The sequence below is a fragment of the Oculina patagonica genome, chromosome 2, assembly GCF_052425735.1.
Source record: "Oculina patagonica isolate OP01 chromosome 2, crgOcupat, whole genome shotgun sequence".
Lineage (NCBI taxonomy): Eukaryota > Metazoa > Cnidaria > Anthozoa > Scleractinia > Oculinidae > Oculina > Oculina patagonica.
The window spans coordinates 46068609-46091725 of NC_135759.1; the positions used below are offsets into that span (position 1 = coordinate 46068609).

Consider the following 23117-nt stretch of genomic DNA (forward strand, 5'->3'; position numbering starts at 1 on the left):
AAAAGTAATTTCACACTGTTCAGTCACTTTGCAGAAACACTGATTGCAATTCGTCATGAAGCTGTACGTTGTTTTTGCCTTGTTGGTCGGGGTGCTGATTAATGAAATCAACGGTGAGAAAAAAGTTACCCGACAATGTTGTACAGTAATATTCCTAAAAGGGCACCAAAAGGCATGGTAAAACTTCAGTTTTTCTAGGAAGTTTCCTCGTCATTTGGTTCTGGTCGCTTTTGAGAGTCGCTTAGAAATTATACCCTTTGCACACGCCCTACGTTTTATACATGAGCCTCTGGCTCGGACATTGAGGGAGACCTCGTCCCACGTATGGACAATAAAATTGCATTGTATTTTATTGCCCGCGGGGCCCGCGGCCGACTATAGACCTTTAGGAGAAATCGATTGTAAAAACAAGCACAGTGGATTCATTAAGTTAAGAGACCAACACAAAGTTTGGGTTTACCTCGGTAAAAGAACCTATGTTTTTTTTTTCTTTGTTTCGAGGTTTATTTTTCCTTCTTTATATTGGTTTGACATTCTTTGTTGTTGTTTTCGTTCTTTGTTTTACGTCGCCGGTGAGTTTCACAGGTTCTTACAGCGAGGATAAGCCCAAATTTTAGCAGCTAGTTTCATCGCACAAGGGCTCAAAATTAGACGCTTTACGTTGTGCTGGTTAACATGTTTTTGAGAAGTCTACGTAAGACCTCCCTCAATCTTCAATAATTAGAAAGGCTTCTTTCTAAAATGCTTTAGCTATCTATCTTGCTAGCGGTTATCATTGCGTGACTAATCTCATGATATCTTCGTTCTTAGCCTGTCGTGATATTTCAAGCCGTTGCGGACGATACGCAACTAAAAAGAAGTGTCAAACAAACTCGTTTATAAGAAAACGATGCCAAAAGAGTTGCGGTTTGTGTGGAGGTAAGAACATTTACTTCGTGAGAAACAATACATCGAGCAGATTTAGCAGATTAAAAGATAAAAACTTGAAAATACACTTTTTTAAGGAAGCCTAGTTTCTCCGTCTCGGCACTCAACTCCAGTTCCTGTAGCATGAAACAGCTAGGAGTATTGCTACTCGACCTGGAAAGAATGCTAGTCCATCGCAGGTTATTCCTCAGCACTGATATGTTGTCAGGCTGTCCCTACAGGTCACAAGTATTCATCTATATTTCTGGGTGGAGAGGGGTACTGTGAAAGTAAAGGGTCTTGTCCCAGACCAATAACAACATAACAACATTTACATTTTGATAAGGAGCATTATCTCAATTCAGTGTACCTCATTTTAAATAACCTTACCTAATTCAACCCTTCTCTTAAAAAAAGTTATCAAAAAAGTATTTAGCTAACTTTTGAAGCAGTCCACAGTCTTTGCTTTTTTCATGTTCTCGGGCGTGGAGTTCCATCATTTCGCTGCAGCAAACGCAAAAGCTCTGCCACCATCTTCAAGGATCGTACATTTCGGTTCGCGTTGGCTAATACAATTATAGTAATAAGAGATTTCAGGTAATCAGCAAACTGGTCGTGAAAAATGTTATCATTTGTAAGTACAATCTTTAAATCGATTCTCTGCAGGTCGTAAACTTTGCCTGAGAGCTTCAGTAGGAAAGACATTGTTTTAAAAATTATATTTTTGTGATCATGATCAATCTTTCCTTATTAATCTTTCCTGGAATTTTCAACTTACAAAATTTGAGATAACTTTTACCGCAAGCGTAAATTGTTGCCACCGTTCGCCAACAGTATTTGATTAACAAAAATGCTCATTGTTCATTCGTAGGACCCCAACCAACAGAACGGCCCCGTCCGCCTGTGAATACAGATGAACCTCCTCCCCCTCCTCCCCCAGGTAAAGTATGACGCTGGTTAAAAAAGCATCTGTTTAGTAATGTTAAAAAAGCTTTTGAACAACTTGATGTTTATTGTTATCGTTGCTTTCGTTGTCATTGTTTTTGTTGTAGACAAAGACATTGACATAGACATAGACAAAACTTTATTTAAACACGGTTAAAAAAACATCGGAATAAAGAGATAAAAAATCTAACAAAGTACTGTTTTACGTTATTTTTGTTGTTTCTAATCAATATCAATAAAATTTATTTTACCTCGGAGCTGACGGGGCTGACTAGGCCCCTAGCAAACATATGCTAATATGCCGAGAGAAAAAATAAATGCAAAATGTGTGTATATACAAAACGAAAAATAAATGAGTCACTGCTGCTGTTGGTGGTGCCTCCCTGTCCTAATTAACAATTAGACGGCGAGCTCGAGGTTTCTATCGGCTGATAGTTGGCGAGAGGCGAAGCCCCGAGCCAACTATCAAAAGCCGGTAGAAACCGAGAGCGAGCCGTCTAATTGTTTTAGCATAACCCAGTGGCTGATCTATTAAACACAAAATATCGCTAGAGTTTATTTTTTGAATGTTTTGTTGATAAAATTCCGCAAAAGAAAACTGAGCGCGCGCACCAAGAACCGTCTTACGATCGATAGACGGCACCTGTGTAACCAATCAGATCACGCGTTTGCCAATAGACGGCAGCCGGGTAGGCATGAATAGATTGTGCTAGTAAATTCAGGAAAAGTTGCTTCACAATATACCTAAAAGTTGCTCTAAAGTTGCTCAAATATCAGAGAAAAGTTGCCACCAAAATTCAGAAAAGTTGCTTGCTCCCTAGAGTCGTTTTGACGTGAGTTTTGCGTTTTCTAGAAATTGAAACGCTTGCAGGTGTTACTAAGACCTTCCCCAGCGTCTATGGCAACCTCAATGGGGTCAATGTCTGAATTATTTCCATTTTCCTCGTCTGAAATTTCATCTGATTGCGATGTCATAAGTGACTCGCACTTCAGCAAATACCAAGATGGCCGGCGGCAGGTTCTATGTTGCAGCGAATAAAACCTGTTTTAATAAAATCCTTCGAAATGAAACGACCTTTTATGGTTTGGATCGGTTCTTAAATCAATTTGTTGCTCAAAAGTTGCCAATGGAGAAGTATAAGTTGGCCCTTGCGAGGTTGGCTGGTACTACAAAAAGTTGCTCAAACAAGCCAAAAGTTGCTCAAAAGTTGCCGAGCACAATCTATTTATGCCTACAGCCGGGTTATGCTAATATGGATTAGTATACCTCTACTGGAAGAAAAGGCGAGTTTTCTCAAGCATGAGACCAAATGAAGTCTTGTATCTTAGGTTTCTCTGGTTAAATAACTGGTCGTTAAAGCTTTTGCAAATAATTATTTACATCGCCAAAATTTTCGCTTCACTCAGTTTTGCTTCTAGCTAACTAAACAACCTTAACTTTACGTTAAACCTCCTGGATTTCTAGCTTCAATCATGTTCTGTGATACCGTGGATAAAAATCAGTTCTTTGATCAGATCACTGTTTTTGTACAGGACAATGCGGCTCGAGACCCAACACTCGTATCGTTGGTGGTACCCAAGCTTCTCCCGGTAGCTGGCCCTGGCAAGCTATGTTGCGTACGCCAAGTGGATTTGGGTTCTGTGGTGGAACCCTAATTCATCCGCAGTGGGTACTAACAGCATCACACTGTGTACATAAAAAAGGCCCATCAAGCCTTAGAGTGCGGTGAGCAGTTACTTTCCTTACAGATTTTTCTTTTTTTACAAACGGCGATAATTACCCACGCTGGGAATTCAGAGAGGCAGCATTGAAACTGGCAAAACTTTGCTCACAGTGCTTTACGTTTTCGAATGTCGCCCTTCCCTTGTTCTTACTTTCAAATATCTTTGTTTTGTTGAAACACTTCATCACCCATAGCACGATGTTTACGTTGATTAGCCCGTACTTACTGTAAAACTTGATCGATGTTAGCCCAAACCATTTTATTTGTCAATTTAATAAAAAAAAATTACAGAATGGGAGCTCACAACAAAAGAGGAAACGACAGGAACGCTCAAGATTTTACCATCCAACGCATTATTATGCACGAGAGCTATAAGAGACCATTTCGCCTAAGCAATGACATTGCTTTGTTAAAGCTCAACAAGCCAGCTCAACTGAATAAGTACGTGGGACTTGCATGTCTCCCGGATGACTCAACACCAAGCTTGCCTATTGATAACATGGCCAAGAAATGCTGGATTACAGGTGAGAAGGTTCCGTTATACGTCTGACTAGCTCTGATTGCCTATTATTTTATTTCATCGATTTAGTTTTCACATTATTAGTGTCCCCAATTAACGCTATTACCGCGCTAGAACGTATGTGACACTATTATAAACTGACTGACTGACTGACTGACTGACTGACTGACTGACTGACTGACTGACTGACTGACTGACTGACTGACTGACTGACTTAGGAAAAGAGCATACGTTGGTTATAAAGTAAAAAGAAAGGAAAAAAAAATGGGGGGGGGGGGATTGTGGTTTGAACCCAGGAGTATCAGTAGTTCGTATAGTGTGATCGTCCGGGTGAGAGTAGTTCTGAGAAGAACTGTTGTTGGTTATGCTCCCTTGGTATTAGATACATAAGTATTTGAGCGTAAAATCAAAGAGCTTATTTAATACATAACAAAATAAACGTAATCACCAAAACATACCAGACTACTTTGGACAACTGGTACGGTGCCTAAGTTGCTTGTATCACTTATTATCAATACATATCCAATATGTTTGTTTTAATTGAATTAAAATTAAAATGCTTTCTTTGTGCATCGTGTTGTTGGCAGGGTGGGGAACTCTTTCCTCTGGCGGCTCATCTCCCAGGGTCCTCATGCAAGCATCAGTACCACTGGTATCCAAGCAACGCTGTCTGCGTGGATATCCAAGGCAGATTCACGACTCCATGCTGTGCGCTGGCTATGACCAGGGGGGAGTAGACTCCTGTCAAGGTGACAGTGGGGGTCCCCTGGTGTGTGAGTTTGGAGGGAGGTGGTATCTAGAAGGTGCCACAAGCTGGGGTCACGGGTGTGCGGCCCGCGGCAAGTACGGTGTTTACGCCAACATAAGATACCTGAAGTCATGGGTGAGCGGCAAGATGAGCAGATATTAAATCTTCTGCTACAATCCTGTGATAACCATGAGTTTAAGGATAATAAAATATTTTACCAAGCAATGAACCTGAGTAGTTTGATGGGATGATTGAGTACGATGTCAAACGCCCGTTCTCGTCCCAAGAGGCAGCGATTCTTTAAGTCAGCACCACCAATAAGACCTCTGCCGTGTTCGATTTGTTTTAAATATGCGCAAGTTATCAGGTTCGATTGTAAGACAACCAGTTTAAACGGAATTCCGTGAATCTTTGCCTTTCAAATAGGAACTAGCCATAGGTCTTTATTTTAGTACTGACGAAAAGAATTACGGTGTCGAGTTAGGCGAATTTTACTTTACATAAATAATTAAACACAACAACTTAACAATATGGCAGTTTTTATGCCTCGTATACCCACGTCTTCCCGGAAAATACATCGGGAAATCCCACGATGACTCAAACGCATGCGCGACTGTTTGCCACATTTCCTGGAGTAGCTTCTCCACGACATACGGCCTGCTTGCATTTTAGTTTTACCTTCTGCTTGCATTTTAGTTTTACCTTCTGCTCGTTTTAGCACCAGAGAAGACCAGCAGCATTAATTTCGTGTTGGGTCACTGGGTGGTTAATGTGACTATCACGCAGCGAAACTATTAAGACCAACTTTATCAAAGCAGTCAAGTCTCTTTACGAATGCTTTGCACAGAGGTGTTATGAAGCCCCTCTTAATTATATTTCTCAATTATATAAAGAAAAGAAACTTGACAACAAAGTTTCAATGCGAACGGCCAAAATGAACAAACCTCCACCATATAGCTAGAAGGATTTCAGTTGGTAGAACGCACACAGTCTATATAACGCCTGGAACTGTCTACATCTTTAACTAATTATAAACCGAAGCTCACCGGACGGATCGAGAAAGCGAGGTTAATTTTTATTTTAAATTAATTTTTATTTATCGATATTCAGAAAGGAACCTTTTCAAGCAGAGAGATCTAATACTGTACCATACAAACCAAAATGTTTACTTCGACTATGATGAGTGAACGTTACAAAGCTAAAAAATATTGAATTTTACACAGGTTTCAAATCAAGCGTCAGAGAAGCTGAGTTCCGTATAATACGGTCCCTAAAACTAACCAATCATGGTGCGCGTATAATAGCTGGAGCGCTCTAATTTGTTGATTGATTGTCACATGACAATGGCTAAATCTAAATGTTGTTCGGCGGCGACAATTAAAAATTTGCAACCCAATTTTATTGTTTGATTTAAAACACTATTGCTGGTGGTTGCTTCCATTAAATTTTGGTCTTGTTATACAGCTTCTTATACAGCTAAGCTTTTTAGTAATAAATAGATCCTGTTATGGGACAGACATAGTTGAAAGTTATAAGTGTGGCTGGATGCCAACAAAAATAGCGATTTTTATACTGCAACCATACCAACAAAAATGCTTAACTTAACCAAGATGAGTGAACATTAAAAATCAGTCAGAGAATTGCCTTAAATATTTAAATCTAATAAGGTTCAAATCTAAGTGTTTTTGGCTCGTTTGACTAGCAACCGTTTTTAAAGGGTTGTTTTGTGCCTTATTTTGATTGACTAACTTTCCCAATTCTGATTCTATAACTAATATCTCCCGCGGGGATTTAGACATGTTTGGCAATTAAGGATGTTCTTCAGTAAAACTATATTAGACGTTGTATTGATGAAGATATAAACCCCCCGAACTGACAAAGCTTTTTTGAACAAATATCTATTTAGCTATGTTTGGCAAAAGAAGCTTTTTTCAAATATGCCGAAATTCTAACATTTTCTAACGCACACGATTTCTGTCCAGTACCATCGATCTCAGACAGAAGTGATTCAACTTTTTTTGAACTAATATCTATACAGCTATGTTTAACATAAGAAAGCTTTAACAAATATGCCGAAATACCAAAACTTTCTAACTCACCGTCCAGTCCGGTAACAACGATCTTAGACAGATTTGACTTATGCCTGTCTTTCCTATCCAACTGTTATCATAAGGGGATACATGTATTTTACCAGTTGTTGAAAGTGATTTTTTCTTATTTATTTTGTTGCGTTTAACACTGGAAATAAAAGAGAAGACTGCTACAATCAGGTTTTGTCAGTGATTCGAATCACAAGAAGCCGCAGCTATGAATCTGTTTGTTCCCCTCACACTGCTCCTGATCGCTTTGCTAACTGATGTTAACGGTAAGAAAAACTTATTTTATTCCTTAATTAATTTGAGCCTTTATCTTTGATTTGTACTCCACTTTTAGAAATGCAATTGATAAAATAAACATTTTTTGGTTACAAATTGAATATAAAAGCTGTACTATTGGACGTGTAAATTTTGGGGGATACAGGAATTTTGGCTGGAACACAGTCCTAGTTTTAAATGACGATACTGCGAAATAATAAATAACCTCGAGTGATGAATCCGCCATCAGCAATGGCTAACTACAAACGTTCTTGCATGCCATGTGCCAAGATTTTCATATTGCTGAAAAAGGAAACGTACCCTGCTCGAGCAGTAACTATTCGGTATTAAGGGCTAGCTTACTCTTGCTCTTAAATTTAGTCAAATTAGGAATTTGAAAAGCGTGTTATTTCCATTAGTGACAGCGTTTTTACAGTCCAGACCGAAAATCAGAAAAGGTAATAATAAAACTACGTGGTTTTTGGCTTGTTGAAACTTTTATTTAAAAGGCATTTGTCTGATATGCAAACGTACACCTAGAACCTTTGTTCTTTGGCAAGAGCCGTTAAAATCTGAAAAACCTAACGGAAAAGGAGGGTGTTATTGCAGAGCCCACAGATTTAGTTGCAAGCTTCTACATATCACTAAGCTATCCGGCCCTACCCCCCCCCGGGGGGGGGGAAAAAGAAGCTATCAGGCTCGAGGTGGAATGTTTTGTGCAGGTGTAAAAGTCGTCCTTCTACAAATGTTTCGTGCTATATAAACTGACATAAACATGCTTATTATCACCAGCCACGTGCGAAGATAAGGTGATGCATTGTGAGTGGCATGCGTCAATTGGCCAATGTAAAGGCCCTCATCAATGGGATTACGTCACTGAAAACTGTAAAAAGAGCTGTGGTTTGTGTGGAGGTATGGAATTGGAAATTGTTTATAAATGATACCATTCTCGTCCCCATAGCCCTTTCTTTTCTCTTAGCCGGGTGGGCCTTGGCACGAGGAAAAAAAATTCGGGGGGCCAAGGTTTTCCTTCTTTTTTCTTCCTTTTTTTTTTTTCCCCCCCATCTTTTAAAAAATATTAGTTTTTTTTTTTTTTTTTTTTTTTTTTTACAAAAAAAAAAAAAAAAAAATTTAAATTTATTAAAAAACTAACCCCCCCCCCCCCCCCCCTTCCCCCCCCCACCCGGAGAAAAAAAAAAAAAAGAAAAAAAGGGAAAAAAAAAATGATACACCAAAAAAAAGCAATGACGAGTTCTTTTCCGTCCCTAACCTAATGCCCAAAGGCTCATGTGCCAGTTTTATGGTCTTAGAAAGCAAACTTCGTTACCGGCGAGCAAAACATATCTCTATTTTTGTATAAAGGCTTTCAATTCGTTATTTTGGGGGATGACAAAAAAGGAGCCATTAGCTTAAAAAACCTAGTGTTTAGTTTCAAGGGCCATTCGGTAAACAAGGCACTGAAAGTGCGAGAGACGTTACAGAAGCAAGTTGCAGACTATTAAAAACGTCAACTTTAAAAATACATTTTGAATAGGAACACTGTTAGAAAAACGTACTGAGTAGGAACAGACATATTTCAAACACTTCTCGATAAAGCATATTGGTTACATTTAAAAAATGGTTTTTATTACGTCTTCCAAAGAATTAATTGATAATTTTTTTTTTACTTTATTTGCTTAGGAGTTACAACCCGCCCGCCAACCACCGAAGGACCACGCCCACCTATCACAACAGCAAGACCCCGGCCTCCTATCACTACAGCAAGACCCCGGCCTCCGTCAGGTAAAGCAGTTTATGTTGTTTTATATGTGTGCTGTATGGTGGTTGTATCACTTGTATGGTCGGGAAATCAGTCATTAAAATTACACCGGATATATTTGCATTTATACAGCTCAGTCGCAAAAATGACTTTTTAACAGAAGGAAAGAAAATGTTCTAGAATAGGTATTCGTGGCAAGTGCAACGAAACAGAAAACATTTACATCAGTATGCCCTGTTTTTTTAGTAGTCTTCAACGATTTACATAGTTTTTTATGACATTATAGCCATAGGAAATATTTGCACAAAACAAATCTGATCCAGGCCGCAGTTGTTCAAAAGATGGATAACGCTATCTACCGGATAAATCACTATCCGGTGGATAGCGCAGTTTTGTGTGTTAACACTTATCCATTGGATAGCGATTTATCCGGTGGATAGTGTTATCCACTCTTTGAACAACTAAGCCCAGAACGATATTTTCATTAAGTCTAGTTCTCGAGTCATTTGTACCAAAAAAGCCTTTCGGCATTTTTTTTTTTGTTACTTGATTGAATTCCATAAACATGTTTATCTTTGCCACAAGAATGTGGCTGTGGTAATTGTTCAGTATTTTATTTCTTATTTGTGATTCCACTTTGAAATATAACGTTTTCTTTAGGTTCTTGTGGCGTAAGGCCGAGAACCCGTATAGTTGGTGGAACCCAGGCCTCTGTCGGTGATTGGCCCTGGCAGGCTATGTTGCGGCGTGGTCAAAAGGGTGGCTCATTCTGTGGTGGAACGTTAATTCATCCACAGTGGGTAGTGACAGCAGCACACTGTGTCGATAAATATAAAAATCGACCTTCTCATCTGGCTGTGAGGTAACAACGTAATCCATTATATATTTCAGTGCATACTTTGTTGGTCAACTCATAAATTGCACTATACCAAATTGATGGTGGTGTAGGTTTCAAGCAGAACGCTATGCCATCATCTAGTCCTTCTTTTGAACAGATTGTATATAAAATAGATAAAAATAAAAATGACCAATTTGAAAGATGATTAGACGTTGAAAATTCCGAATACTACCATTTAGCAATTAATAGGAATTTTCTTAATCCAAATTGGAAAGTGAGTAGTCCACACTCACCATTTTGTGGGAATCTGTCTGCACCTTTGATTTATCAATTTAAAAAAAAAATAAAATGCGTTTCTATTCACAAGATGTATTTCCTAGCGTACCACCACTTTTTGCTGACGTTAAAGAAAACTGATTTTATTTAGATTTCTAAAAGTTGCCTTTAGTGAAAGTGACATGCCGCAAGGCCTCAACTGAGCTTCTCTTACTTAAACACATTTGAACCTCACTGTGTTACTCACACACTAACATGTCCAGGGCGTTCGCAACATTTTTTAGCAAAACAGATCGTTCCATAGCTTTTCGGCGTAAAACTCCGCTTATAGCCCCCCCACCTCTCCGTTTTCTCCAGAGAATTAGATTTGTTCTAATAGAGTTGAAATATTGTATTTCCAAAACCAAAACCAAACCTTGGTTTTGCAATGATCTCTATTCTCGGACTCGCCTTCTTCCTAGTCTATTTTTTGGCTGTCAATCACGTTGTTCAAGAGATCACATGTTGTCCATTTTGGAAATTGATTGTATGGGATTTTGAACTAGAAATATAATAACGGTTGTCAGTAAAAGATGTTATAAACAACCACTAGTTTGCCTCAAATGTCAACAAAATGCTAGTAATTAAGGCTTGTTATTTCGTACCCTCTGCATAGGATGGGAGCTCACAAAAGGGCGGTTCCTAAAGAAAGTCATGCTCAAGATTTTGGCGTCGAAATAATCATCACACATGAAAGTTATAAAAAGCCATTTGGTGTAAGCCATGACATTGCGTTAGTAAAATTGGACAAACCAGCAATACTGAACCGTTATGTTGGAGTAGCATGCCTGCCAGATGGATCCACGCCAAGTCTACCGATTGATGATCTGAGCAAAAAGTGTTGGATAACAGGTAACGACGAATTGAACGGGCTTACAATCATACCACAGTCATTTAATCTGGTAGTTTCTAAACTTCATGTTACTTTCTACTGAGCTATTAACGGACTTACGCCACGCTATATTTTCGAATTTTTTCTGTAAATTCCAAATACAAAAAAATTAAATATTCTTAGAGAGAGAACCTTGTACGCTAAATTCGGAACATGTGATTTGCTTCCAAAGGTGTTTAGGTGTTACCAAATTATATCGAACGAATGCAGTTGATCTGTGTAGGGAACAATCCCGTGGAATATGGCGCATAACCTGTACACTTCTTCTCTTTTGCTTTCCTTATTATAAGAACTTGCTCCAGTTGGACGACAAATTCAATCATGCTCCGATTATTAATAAAAAAGGAAGGAAAGAAAATAGGAAAGGGCGAATTTTTAAGTGTTTGCATCGATGCAAAATTAAAAACATTTACATTATGATAATGCTAAAATCAAGCTTGTATTTCCTTTTTTGCAGGCTGGGGACGTTTGTCATCTGGAGGTGCTAGACCAGCTGTCCTCATGCAAGCCTCCGTGCCACTGGTCTCCAGGCAACGCTGTGAGCGCAGTTACCCAAACAGAATCCATGACTCTATGCTCTGCGCTGGCTTAGATCAGGGGGGTATAGACGCCTGTCAGGGTGATAGTGGGGGTCCCCTGGTTTGTGAGTTTGGTGGTAAGTGGTACGTGGAGGGTGCTACTAGCTGGGGCATTGGATGCGCTGACCCAAAGAAATTCGGCGTGTATGCCAAAGTGAGATATTTGGTAAACTGGGTGAATACAAACATGCAAAAGTTTTAATCCAGTTATCGTCGTATATTTCAAACTGAAATTGTAACGATAAGCAAATAAAAGTGGATATTTAAACCATATAAATGAACTCGTGTCAGTGTTATATGAAAAGAAAATAAGGGTAACATGGTTAAATTTTAGTCATCCCTGGAGACCCTGGTGCAACTTAGCAAGGCGAGATGACAATAGACTAGGGACATTTTCTCCTGTTGTTTCGTTTTGCCCGATTAAATAAACAACCCCTACATCTCTAAAGATAAAATTTAGTCCTTGAACGGGCGACATTTACAGTCCTTTAAACATGTTGGATCATTTATGTGAATAACAATTACACACCCGCCTTCGGCAGATTTTATTCAATATTTTTTGTGAATCTTGGCTTTAACTGATAGGAAGCTCCACATAGCAGACACGAATTCGTTTGCGATGAAATAAAAAGCTGACCGTTGTTATATACACAAACGCAAATACCTGATGGCACGTTTATGGGGATGAGAACGATAAGTAATGGCAAGGACGAAATAAGGATTTATAGCTGTTTACCAGTCACGCAGTATTGGTATTATATTGTTTCCATTCGATGCTTTTCATAAATGCCTAAAAAATCGTAACAACAGCACTGCACTGTACAAGCCCGTTTTATGCCTTTAGTAACACTGAATATGCGCTTTCTAAGCCAAAGTTTTGTTTCTGCAGTAAAGTGTTTTTCTGCAAATATTACACTTTTCACAGTCAGAACAGCTGAACTGTCGAGGTGTTTCTCGTCAAACTTGACAGTGAGAAAAGTTTGTTTTCTGTGCGATCACACAGCTGTCAAGCTGCAAAACTGTCATAATTTTTCGATTCTCAAGATCACATTTGACATTGCTGTCAAGCTGCAAAGCTGAGAATAGTTTGTTTTGTGTGTGATCACACAGCTGATAAGCTCTGCAAAGCTGTCATAAATTTCAATTCTCAAGATCACATTTGACATTGCTGTCAAGCCGCAAAGCCTACATTTGACATTGATGTTATGTGGAAAATGTCATATTTCACCGAATAACCTTCTCTTTACAACGTCACGGGCATAGTCAGAAATTGTTTTCTCAGTTGCAAAGACATTGTCATTATTTAAGTTTACAATGTTAGGTGATTTCTCTGGTGTTTGAAAAAGCGGGACCATAAAGTTCTTTTTTGTTTAAGCAATTTTCTTGGTTGAAATTAAATGTATAAGACTACGTAAAATCTGAAAAGCACAATGAAATTCTCGATCATTATTTCTTTGAAATGCTGAGTAAACGACTTTGCTAGCTCAGCCTTCATACATGGAATGTAGGAAGTGATTCAAAGGGAAAAGCCAAAATGAGGAGGAGGAGAAAGGGAAGGAGGAGGAGGTGGAGAATGAGGAAGAAGAGAAGGAAGAGGGGGTGGTGGTGGAAGTGGACGAGGAGGAGGTGGTAGTGGAGGAGGAGAAGGATGAGGATGAGAAAGAAGGGGAGGAGGTGGTGGTGGTGGAAGAGGAGACGAAGGAGTAGGAGTAGGAGTTGGAGGAGTAGGAGTAGGAGTAGGAGTAGATGGTGGAGAAGGAGGAGGATGAGGAGGAGGAGGAGGAAGAAGGGGAGGAGGTGGTGGTGGTGATGGTGGAGGAAGTGGTGGTGGAGGAGGAGTGGAGGAGGGAGAGGAGCGGGAGGAGGAGGGGGGAAGGTGTAGGGAGGGATGATGAGGGGGAGGTGGTGGTGGTGGAGGAGGAGGAGAAGGACGAGGATGAGAAAGAAGGGGGAGGAGGTGGTGGTCGTGGAAGAGGAGGAGAAGGAGTAGGAGTAGGAGTTGGAGGTGTAGGAGTTGGAGGAGTAGGAGTAGGAGTAGGAGTAAATGGTGGAGAAGAAGGAGGATGAGGAGGAGGAGGAGAAGGAGGAAGATGAGGATGAGGATGAAGGGGAGGAGGTGGTGGTGGTGATGGTGGAGGAAGTGGTGGTGGAGGAGGAATGGAGGAGGGAGAGGAGCGGGAGGAGGAGGGGGAAGGTGTAGGGAGGGATGATGAGGGGGAGGTGGTGGTGGAGGAGGAGGAGAAGGACGAGGATGAGAAAGAAGGGGAAGAGTTGGTGGTGGTAGTGGTGGTGGCGGTGGAGGAGGAGGAGGAGAATATTTATGACATTTTTGACCTTATCATACGTAATGTTAAAACTTCCTTTTGTACAGCCACAGAAAGTTATTACTATATAAACCAAAATACCAACATTTGTTACGAACTGTCCTGTGCAGACAGACAGAGTTGACTAAACATTTGTCTTCAATCCAACTGCTATCAAAACGTGATAGTTTTTTTTTTCAGGTGTTAAAGGTTTGTACTTATTTATTTCTTTGCGTTTAGCACTGGTGATAGAAAGAAGACCGCTTCAATCACGTTTTGTCGATACTAATCAGACAAAGCCACAGCTATGAATTTGCTTTTTCCCTTTACCCTGCTCTTGATCGCTTTAACAACTGGTGTGAACGGTAAGATCCACTTATTTTATTTCTAAATTTATTTGAGCCGTTATTTTTTTGACGGATTTCAGTTTTACCCTTCTTTTAGAAATGCCATTGATACCATATAAACCGTAAGAACTAAATTATAAAAACTGTGCTATTTCACGTGTTTTTCGTAAGTCTTGGCTTGAGAACAGTCCTATAAGATACCGAGTTATTTTACTTTGAGGGAAAGGCAATGGCTAACTCCAAACGCATGCCCGTGTGTTTAAAATAACGTTACTAAACTTGAGCCATACACTCGATTTCTATAAGCACAAAGGCAAGTTAAAACTTATGATTCAAATTGAGGTGTTTCACTATTGTGACGTTACCGTCAGTCAGACAATATTTGCGTATGTGCACTCCTGGCGCCTTTGTTCGTTGGGGAAAGACTTTGAAATTTTGTATTTATTATTTGTTTTTTGTTTAATTCTTTGGTTTGCCTAAAGTTAAAGGAATCAGTGATTGCAAAACACCGGTACTCAAACGACTGAGGAAATTTTCAAAAAACTCCCGAATTTATTGAGTCGGATATAAACAATACAGCTTAAGAAAAGCAAAGACGATTATTTTCCTGTCCATAACTCAGTTGGTGCACAGCCGTTCATTTTGATTCAACCTCATAAATATGTTTAACCCAAAGAGAAAGTGTGGCTGTTGTACATGCAAATTACTTTATTTCTTTTGCAAGGTGCTACTTTAAAATTTAATTATAACGAGTTTTTATTTTTTATTTTTTATCATCTCACAGCTCATGCATATACTGACACTACTTTAAAAACTTGCACTACAATTACGTACACTACTACAGTACACTTATTACCAATTATGCATTACTACGTTACATGGGAACCGAAACGTTTCGCTCACGTTCATCTGCAAACCGTTGCTCTTTCAATTTCCTCTTTCCACACTAATGAAAGGCAATATTTTTTAAAATTCATCACTTGCTGACGTTAAAGACTTGGCAAAAGCCATTAAAGTGGCGCCTTTTAACTAAAGCCTCGCTTTGGTGTTAACAGTGATAACAAACTTGGTAAAGAAAAAAGCAATGTTTGATGAAATTTTCCCTAACAGAAAATATCTAAAAACAGGTGCTGTCGATCGGTTACAGTAGAAAATAAAGTTTGAGATCGCAATTGGTGCTTAAAAATATTCTTGACCAGAACCAAAAACCTCAAAATAAAAACAAAGAAAAAAAAAAAGTTCCCCTAAGATTTTATTATAATTTTTTCTCCTTTTAGTAAGTTGTATATGGACGAGACGACGTCAAGAAATGTTACAAATTCCAAGTAACAAGTTGTCTTTCGCGATTTTAACAAATAAACAAATAATCTGACAAACCAAAGCAAATACGTGTAAGCCTTGAGCCCAAATTTACGGGTTTTTTAGGTTCTTGCAATTGTGGCGAAAGACAGAGAACTCGTCTCCCCATTGGTAATGAGGCCCGTCCTGGTGACTGGCCCTGGCACGCCATGTTGCGGACTAGCTCCAGTGGAATTGGTTTCTGTGGTGGAACTTTAATACATTCACAGTGGGTAGTGACATCATCGCACTGTGTGGATAGATTTAAAAATCATCCCTCCAGACTGACTGTGAGGTAAGTTATACTACATACAAAACATCATTTATTTGAATACTTACTTTCTTGGTCACAGATTTTCCCTCAGATAGCTTAACGTTACCCCGAAGATATGAAACATTTCAGAGTGCACGATGTACACCACCATTTATTCCTTTTAAGACGTTGGGGAATCTATCTGCCCCTTTCATCTATCAATTTACAAAATAACGTTGTTCTTTTATCTTACCAAAAATCTTTTCTATTCAACCTTTTCCACGCGACTGCCATAGGCAACCCAAGTGAATGACGAGGCGCAAGGCTCGACTGGGCGTTCCCCACTTTGTCCCAGTCCTTATGTCAATCACGTTGGTAAAGGGACCAAATATTGTCCAATATGGAAAATGATTGCATGGGATCTTGCATTATAAGTATAATAAAAGTTGTCAGTAGAAAAAAATTGAACAGTCATTAGTTTGCCAAGACGTTTATAATTGTAGACTTTGGTTTTGCCACAAAAACAAACTAAGCAATGCTAGCAATTAAGTTTTGTTATTTCGCACCTTTTACTAAAGATTGGGAGCTCACAAAAAGTTTGGGAAAGACAGACATGTTAAAGACTTCATCATCAAAGCAATCATCATGCATGAAAGTTACAACAAGCCAGCTCGTTTGAGCCATGACATCGCGTTAGTGAAATTAAACAAACCAGCCATACTGAATCGATATGTTGGAGGCCAGTTCCTAGGCCCATCGTCGCGGAACTCGTCGGGACGTGGTGAGCGAAAAAGTGAGGGAAAAAGTCGGTCGCGCCCGGAACGTCACCGAAAGAGAGTGACGAGAAACCGTGAAGGCGGGGAAAAAGCCGTACAGGAACTAGGCAAATGTTGGAGTAGCTTGCCTGCCAGATGAAGCGATCCATGCCAGATTTGCCGATCGATGATTGGAACACAAGATGTTATATTACAGGTAAAAATAGTTGTAGTTATTCCAGTATCATTAAGTCCTTCTGAATCTGGGAAGGTTTAGCGAGGAATATCTACGATTTTTTCCCTCGTGCTCGCTGATCACACAGCTTACAAAATATATTGATCAACAGTTGCTTGCTTTAGGTCCGGAAATGATATGTCCAGATCATTTTTTCAACCGAGGTGAGATTTACTGAAAACAATTATTCCATTTGCGCTTGTTGGATAAAAGATGAACACATCTTATTATGTTAACACCGCACACCGAAGGCGCGCTTATGAATAGTTGGTAAATAAAAACTAATATAGAATAGAATAGAATAGAATATAGAATAGACACTTTGTTAACTTATTAACTTAACCCATAATTTGGGGACACGAAATGAATACATTCTAAAATACAATTAAAATAACAAGTAACAATATAAAAAATTCTAATCCTAATAATACTTATCTACTAATCTAATAAAAACCGGTCTAATAGCATAGGAATTGAAAATGGTAATCGCTAAAAAGATAAAATGATAAGATTCTCTAATTATGATGTGCAGAGGGAACAGCAATTGCAGCCATGATCGAGCAGTAAGCTAATGTCACATTTACGTATCTTATTTTTAAAAATATTCAAAGTTTCTGCCGTTCTAACATCTGGGGATAACTTTCCCCATAAACTAAGCCCAAGGTAACGTAGAGAATGCTTGCTGTATATGTTACAGTGTTATAACTAAAAATGGAGAAGTCTGATTGACCTAATTTAGGAAAGGAAGGAAAGGAATTACTTTCTTTAAGTATTTGCGTCAACTTGGGGTCACTAAAATCAACCTCAAGATTAAAACAATAACCTTATTAAAACACTTATATCAAGTTAGAATTTTAATCACCCATGCTGGCTTATCTCCAGGCTGGGGACGTTTGCGTCCTGGGGGCTCTTCATCAACTGTCCTCAAGCAAGCCTTTGTGCGGCTGGTCTCCAAGAAACACTGTAAGCGCCGTTACCCAGGACAACTCCAGGACTCTATGCTGTGCGCTGACTTTGGTTACTGGAGTTCAGAGTTTTGTCAGGGTGATAGTGGGGGTCCCCTGGTTTGTGCGTTTGGTGACAAGTGGTACCTGGAAGGGGCATTTAGCTGGAGAAATGGCTGCGGAAAATTTGGTGTTTATTCCAAATTGAGATATTTCGTGAAATGGGCGAACGGAAACATGAAAAGGTTTTAAGCCAGTTATTGCCACATGTTTAAAAACTGCAACAGTGAGTAAATAAATAAAAGTTGATCTTGGAATCATGCCCATGAACCTCTGTAAATCATGCAAATCTCGGTAACTTTGCTAAACTTTAGTCATCCTCAAGGACCCTGGGAAGTTTACCAAAGCGAGACGCAGTAAACCAGGAAATGTTTTTAGTTAACACGGCCCCTCAGTGTGCGAGGTCACGACATTTATATAGTCCATAAAACATTTTGCGCAATTCCTGTGAATTACGACTGTTCCTATTTTTTTTAGGATTCTTAGTCAGAAAACTGATAGCATGTTCCTTAGATATCAACTACACCGTACCCGTGATGTATATTAGCTCATTGAACAATTTCTATTTTATTTGGCGGTTTATTTTTTAATAATAAATAATAATAATAATAATAATAATAATAATAATAATAATTTTTAATTTTTTTAAGGCCCAAATTAAAATTTAAATATAACCAAAAGCCCCTAAAAAAAAATAAAAAAAAAAAAAAAATAAAAAAAAAAAAAAAAAAAAAAAAAAAAAAAAAAATTTTTAAAAAAAAAATATTTATAAAAAAATAAATATAAAAAAAAAAAAAAAAAAAAAACATTTATCATTCAGTTACGCATTAGTAAACAGAGAATCGTTTAGTACAATTTTTATTTTACAGTTTAGCAAAGCTTTTACAGATGCCCTACAAAGAGAAATGTACTGTCCTCGCACGCTGAGTTTCCGGGGAGAAATGTCGTGGTTTAAATTTATCTTTGGTTTAAAAGTTTTCGATTTTTCTTTGTCTCATATTATTATCACAATCTGAAGCAAAGAAAAATAAATATTAATTTGGATTGAAAAATTTTAAACCACAACATAAACAATGTATTAGGAGAAATTCAACCAAACAATTTGCAAAGAAAAAAGCTAAATGAAAAATTGCGGCCTCGCCTCTCAACTATGAATACCCGAAATGTCAACTTTAAGAGAGGACCCTAAAGGGACAAATTGGAACAGGGTTTTGCTCGTTTCTTTCGCTGGGAAAATAAAATTATTAATGCACAATAGCTGGGAATTAGACACTTAGACTGGGAAAAATTTCGATAATGGGCTTAAAGTAGCTCACTTAATGAAACTGAAAAGAACATTTTGGTCTCCTTTTTCTGTTCAACAATTAAATTTTCTTCTTCATGCATAAGCGGATCTGGAAGCGTCAATAACACGCAAAGCTAGTGAATTTGTCAATATTCTTCTGTAAGGTGGTTGTTATGGTTTGTGCAGCGAAATAGATGTACTCGGAAAATTTTGTGGTCTCGATACCGGGAATGGCTTTTTGAGTAAAACTTGTGCCGGGAACTGGGATTTGGGCAAAAATCTGGGCTGGAAAAAGGAAATAGTAAAACTCTTTGGTCCCTCTAAAGAGTTTGAGAACAAATAACTCGGTCACCACAATCTCGTCAGTTTCGGTGAGCACTGACAGTTTCCCAGTAAACTAGAAAAAAGGGGGAAATTTTTTTCTATCCGTTGTTTACAATAGTGCCTTTATTTCTGCAAAAATTTAGGTAGCTGTTGTCAACACAGGTTGATGCAGCAGTTTTTCCCAAAAGCAGCTGATCTTTCAATGTGTTTCTTGTCGCATTATACATTGCTAACAGTGAAAGCAGTTTGTTTCCTGTATAATAACACAGCTGACAAGCTGCAAAGCTGTGATATCTTTCAATTCTTTAGCTACACTCAAAAATCCCGCATTTTAAATAACATCAATGCGTGCTTTACAGAAAAACTCTGTTCATGTTATGAATAAATGCAAACATGTGAAATACGTTTCATTTCATGTAATAACCTTCTTTTCACAATGTCGCGAGAATACTTAGAAATATTTCCTCAGTTGCAGAGTCATTGTCCTGCAATGGCTTTAAAGGTTTGTTCAACATTTTCACAATCTCAACTGATATCTCTCGTGTGAGAAAGCGGCACCATGAAGTTGATTGTTGCTCTTGCGGTTTTCGTGGTTGAGATTAACGGTAAGAAATTATGTAAAAGCAGAACGAGTAGCTTTCATGTACTGAGACAAGGAAAGTGATTGAGAGGACAAAGCCAAATTAGAGACCTTTTCCTGCGACTACGACAAAAACATTGGTCAGGTCTCTAAATGTGGAATTAACTTATTACTGTGGGTATTTTAGCATTTTTTTGTACTTATTTTCTAAGAATTTTTTTTGAGCAGACATGCATGTATAATCCAGTGTTTAAAACCAACTACGCTCTAAAGAGCGAGGCTTAACTTGCCAATAATGTGTTGAAAACACACTAGGAATTTGTGTCGTGTGAAAAAATTACAGCACTAAAAATAACCATTACCTTAAAAAAAATTAAAACGTAGCATTCTCGGAATGAATTACATATATGATACTTTTTTAACTGACATGTACATTATCAAACAGCTCTCTGCTACGACAGTTTTCCTTCGAATTCCTGCAAAGATTACGTCAATAGACCAGACAATCCTTGTGAAACAAATGATTTCATCAAATACAAATGTAAAAAGAGCTGTGGCTTATGTGGAGGTAAGAAAGAAGAAAACATTAGCTGAAATAAACCACTTTCCTCTCTACTTCCAGCTCAATTACTTTTTTTTTATCACGATTTGCCCCACTCCCTTCATCCGGTCGATAGAGAATAAAAATTGCATTCACATCACAAGGGAGCGGGATCACTTTCCTTCACAACTGCTTCATAAATATGATCATAAATTTGATCTCGCTATTAACTAGTGATTAGCAAGGGCTTGTGGCAGAAGTTGAAAAATTTACATGGGTTACCATTTTGATTTGTTATTGTTGGGCAGAAAGCATGCACCGAACATGAACTTCAAAAAACGATTTCAAAATTGTTAAATTGTGTTCACTTTCTTTCACTGCTAAGAATATTTCAAGTATTTTTTGACATATTGTCCTGTATATCTACTGACTTTTTGTGTATTATTTAGGTCCCAGGCCTCCTGTTACGCAAAAGCCGCCCGAGCCACCAAAGCCACCAAGACCACCCGTACCACCCCCACCCCCAGGTGAGTGTCAAACAACGAATCAGTATATTCAATTTCTCTTAAGCGTAAATAAACAGATCTCTCTTTTCGTGTGCTCAGGTCTTCCCCCCTTGGGAGACAAAAGATTCCATTCCGATTATGCCTCCACATAAAACCGATGTCTTGTCTCTGGTTTAAAGTTTGCTCGCAAATGACAGCATGCATATCTGTGGAGCCACGTCATCAATACGAAATATTTCAGTTCAATGTCTTGAGTAGACTTCTCTCAAGTTGAGGATGAGTTGATTGTTCTTTCTTTCTTTTTAAACTCAGGCTCGTGTGGCGTGAAGCCACAATCACGAATTGTCGGTGGTACCCAGGCCCGTCCCGGTGACTGGCCATGGCAGGCGATGCTGAGAAGTCCAAGGGGATCTAGTTTTTGTGGAGGAACCTTGATAGCTCCACAGTGGGTTCTTACTGCTTCACACTGTGTGTCTAGAAAGAGACCGAGGGACCTACGGGTGAGGTAAGTTGGGTCCCAACAAGACATTATCCAAGACTATACATAGTAAACTCTGAAGATGATTTCGCTCAGGTTGTCGAAACGTCAGTCACCAACAACAGTTCTTTTCAAAACTTCTCTCACCCGGACGATCACACTATATGAATAAAAGACTGTACAGTTATAAAGAAACGACTCAGTTAGTAAGAGATGAAAATCCTTTATGTAAAATCAACTTGCCGTATATCTAAACAAAATTTCAAACTTTTACAGAATGGGAGCCCATTACAGAAAAGGAAATGATGCGACGGCTCAAGACTTTGAGATTGAACGAATTATAATGCATTACAGTTACAAGAAACCATTTGGTATGAGTCACGACATCGCTCTGTTAAAACTCAGCAGCCCTGCACAGCTTAACAGTGCTGTGGGTCTCGCTTGCCTGCCAGATAAATCAGAAGATCTGCCAATAGACGATGAAAGCAAGAAATGCTGGATTACAGGTGGTTAAAAAACTGGGCGTTAAGCTTTCAATATACAGTTGAACCCCTATTAAGCGGCCACCCTCGGGGAAATGGCAACTGGCCGCTTAATAGAGGTTGGCCGCTTAATAGGGGTTTGTCAGAAATTAGCATAATGTCTCTTGAAAAGGTTACATTATTTCAATACAATAGAAGGTGAAAAGGAATAACGGAATCACAGGAAGACGACAATAAACCTGTGTTTGAATGATTTTATCGGCCGTCACGGTCTGAGCTTGTTGGAAATTAATTTAAATATCGTATATTACATTCTTATTGGCCGCTTAATAGAGGTAAAAACAATAGAAGAACGCTCATCGGTGGCCGCGGCCGCTTAATAGGGGTGGCCGCTTAAAAGGGGTTTTATCTACAGTATTATACTGACAATATTTTCGGGACTTTAGTAACTGGCCGCTTAATAGGGGTTCAACTGTAATAATATTATTAATAACATTATGATATTGAAATTCAATGGAAATCTGTTTCAGTGACACATTGTTTCTCCTAGTTGGAACACTCAAGTAAACCTAACATGTTCCTACCATTTGCGAATATGTGAAATTATTATTAGTATATTATTTTCAATGCTGGGTTACTCAATAATATGTTAAAGGCATAAAAATCTCTTATTTGGTGATTATTTCAAGGTTGGGGAACTCTGTCTTCGGGAGGCTCCTCAGCTAGTGAACTTATGCAAGCTGAAGTACCGCTGGTCTCTAAAGAGCGCTGCCTCAAAAGCTATCCCAGCAGGATTCACGACTCCATGTTGTGCGCAGGTCATGATGAGGGTGGTATAGACACGTGTCAGGGTGACAGTGGAGGACCCCTGGTGTGCAAATATGGTGGCAAATGGCACGTGGAAGGCGCTACAAGCTGGGGCTACAGATGTGCTTCCAAGGGTTACTTTGGTGTTTATGCCAATGTGAGATATCTGTTGGATTGGATTCATGAAAAGATGGCCTCGTACTAAAACTCCGTCTCAGCCAAGACAATAATCTTGTATTAACGTCAATGTCAGTAGAAAATAAATCTGTAACTGATGCATGAAATGACTGTCTGGTTAAT

At 38.8% G+C, this 23117-nt stretch overlaps 2 protein-coding genes across 3 annotated transcripts; both read left to right on the forward strand.

Annotated features, from left to right (window-relative positions):
- Positions 1-23101, forward strand: LOC144642418 (transmembrane protease serine 9-like). Its single transcript, XM_078501375.1, has 20 exons — positions 1-113; positions 811-918; positions 1778-1846; positions 3385-3577; positions 3867-4099; positions 4683-5000; positions 7143-7208; positions 7990-8110; positions 8876-8979; positions 9617-9818; positions 10726-10961; positions 11459-11779; positions 13102-13282; positions 13688-13923; positions 19972-20028; positions 20449-20571; positions 20994-21071; positions 21363-21555; positions 21805-22034; positions 22700-23101. The coding sequence occupies exons 1-20, from the start codon at positions 56-58 to the stop codon at positions 23020-23022; spliced, it is 3450 nt and encodes a 1149-aa protein (XP_078357501.1). The 5' UTR covers positions 1-55; the 3' UTR covers positions 23023-23101.
- On the forward strand, positions 16708-18397 carry LOC144644943 (kallikrein-6-like). Of its 2 annotated transcripts, XM_078504522.1 has the most exons (3): positions 16708-16792; positions 16936-16974; positions 17693-18397. In XM_078504522.1, exons 1-3 carry the CDS (start codon positions 16732-16734, stop codon positions 18004-18006), a joined length of 414 nt encoding a protein of 137 aa, XP_078360648.1. In that variant the 5' UTR covers positions 16708-16731; the 3' UTR covers positions 18007-18397. The 2 variants fall into 2 exon arrangements, with proteins under 2 accessions (XP_078360648.1, XP_078360649.1); XM_078504523.1 differs by lacking the exon at positions 16936-16974.
- Positions 23102-23117: the final 16 nt, after the last annotated feature.

Excerpts from the sequence above, each read along its gene's own strand:
- LOC144642418 (XM_078501375.1), top strand. The coding sequence starts at position 56 with ATGAAGCTGTACGTTGTTTTTGCCTTGTTGGTCGGGGTGCTGATTAAT. Across the intron at positions 7,209-7,989 it reads TTTGCTAACTGATGTTAACG|CCACGTGCGAAGATAAGGTG; the intron begins GTAAGAAAAACT and ends TATTATCACCAG. Across the intron at positions 8,980-9,616 it reads AAGACCCCGGCCTCCGTCAG|GTTCTTGTGGCGTAAGGCCG; the intron begins GTAAAGCAGTTT and ends CGTTTTCTTTAG.
- LOC144644943 (XM_078504522.1), top strand. The coding sequence starts at position 16,732 with ATGAAGCGATCCATGCCAGATTTGCCGATCGATGATTGGAACACAAGA. Across the intron at positions 16,793-16,935 it reads CACAAGATGTTATATTACAG|GTCCGGAAATGATATGTCCA; the intron begins GTAAAAATAGTT and ends TGCTTGCTTTAG. Across the intron at positions 16,975-17,692 it reads AGATCATTTTTTCAACCGAG|GCTGGGGACGTTTGCGTCCT; the intron begins GTGAGATTTACT and ends GCTTATCTCCAG.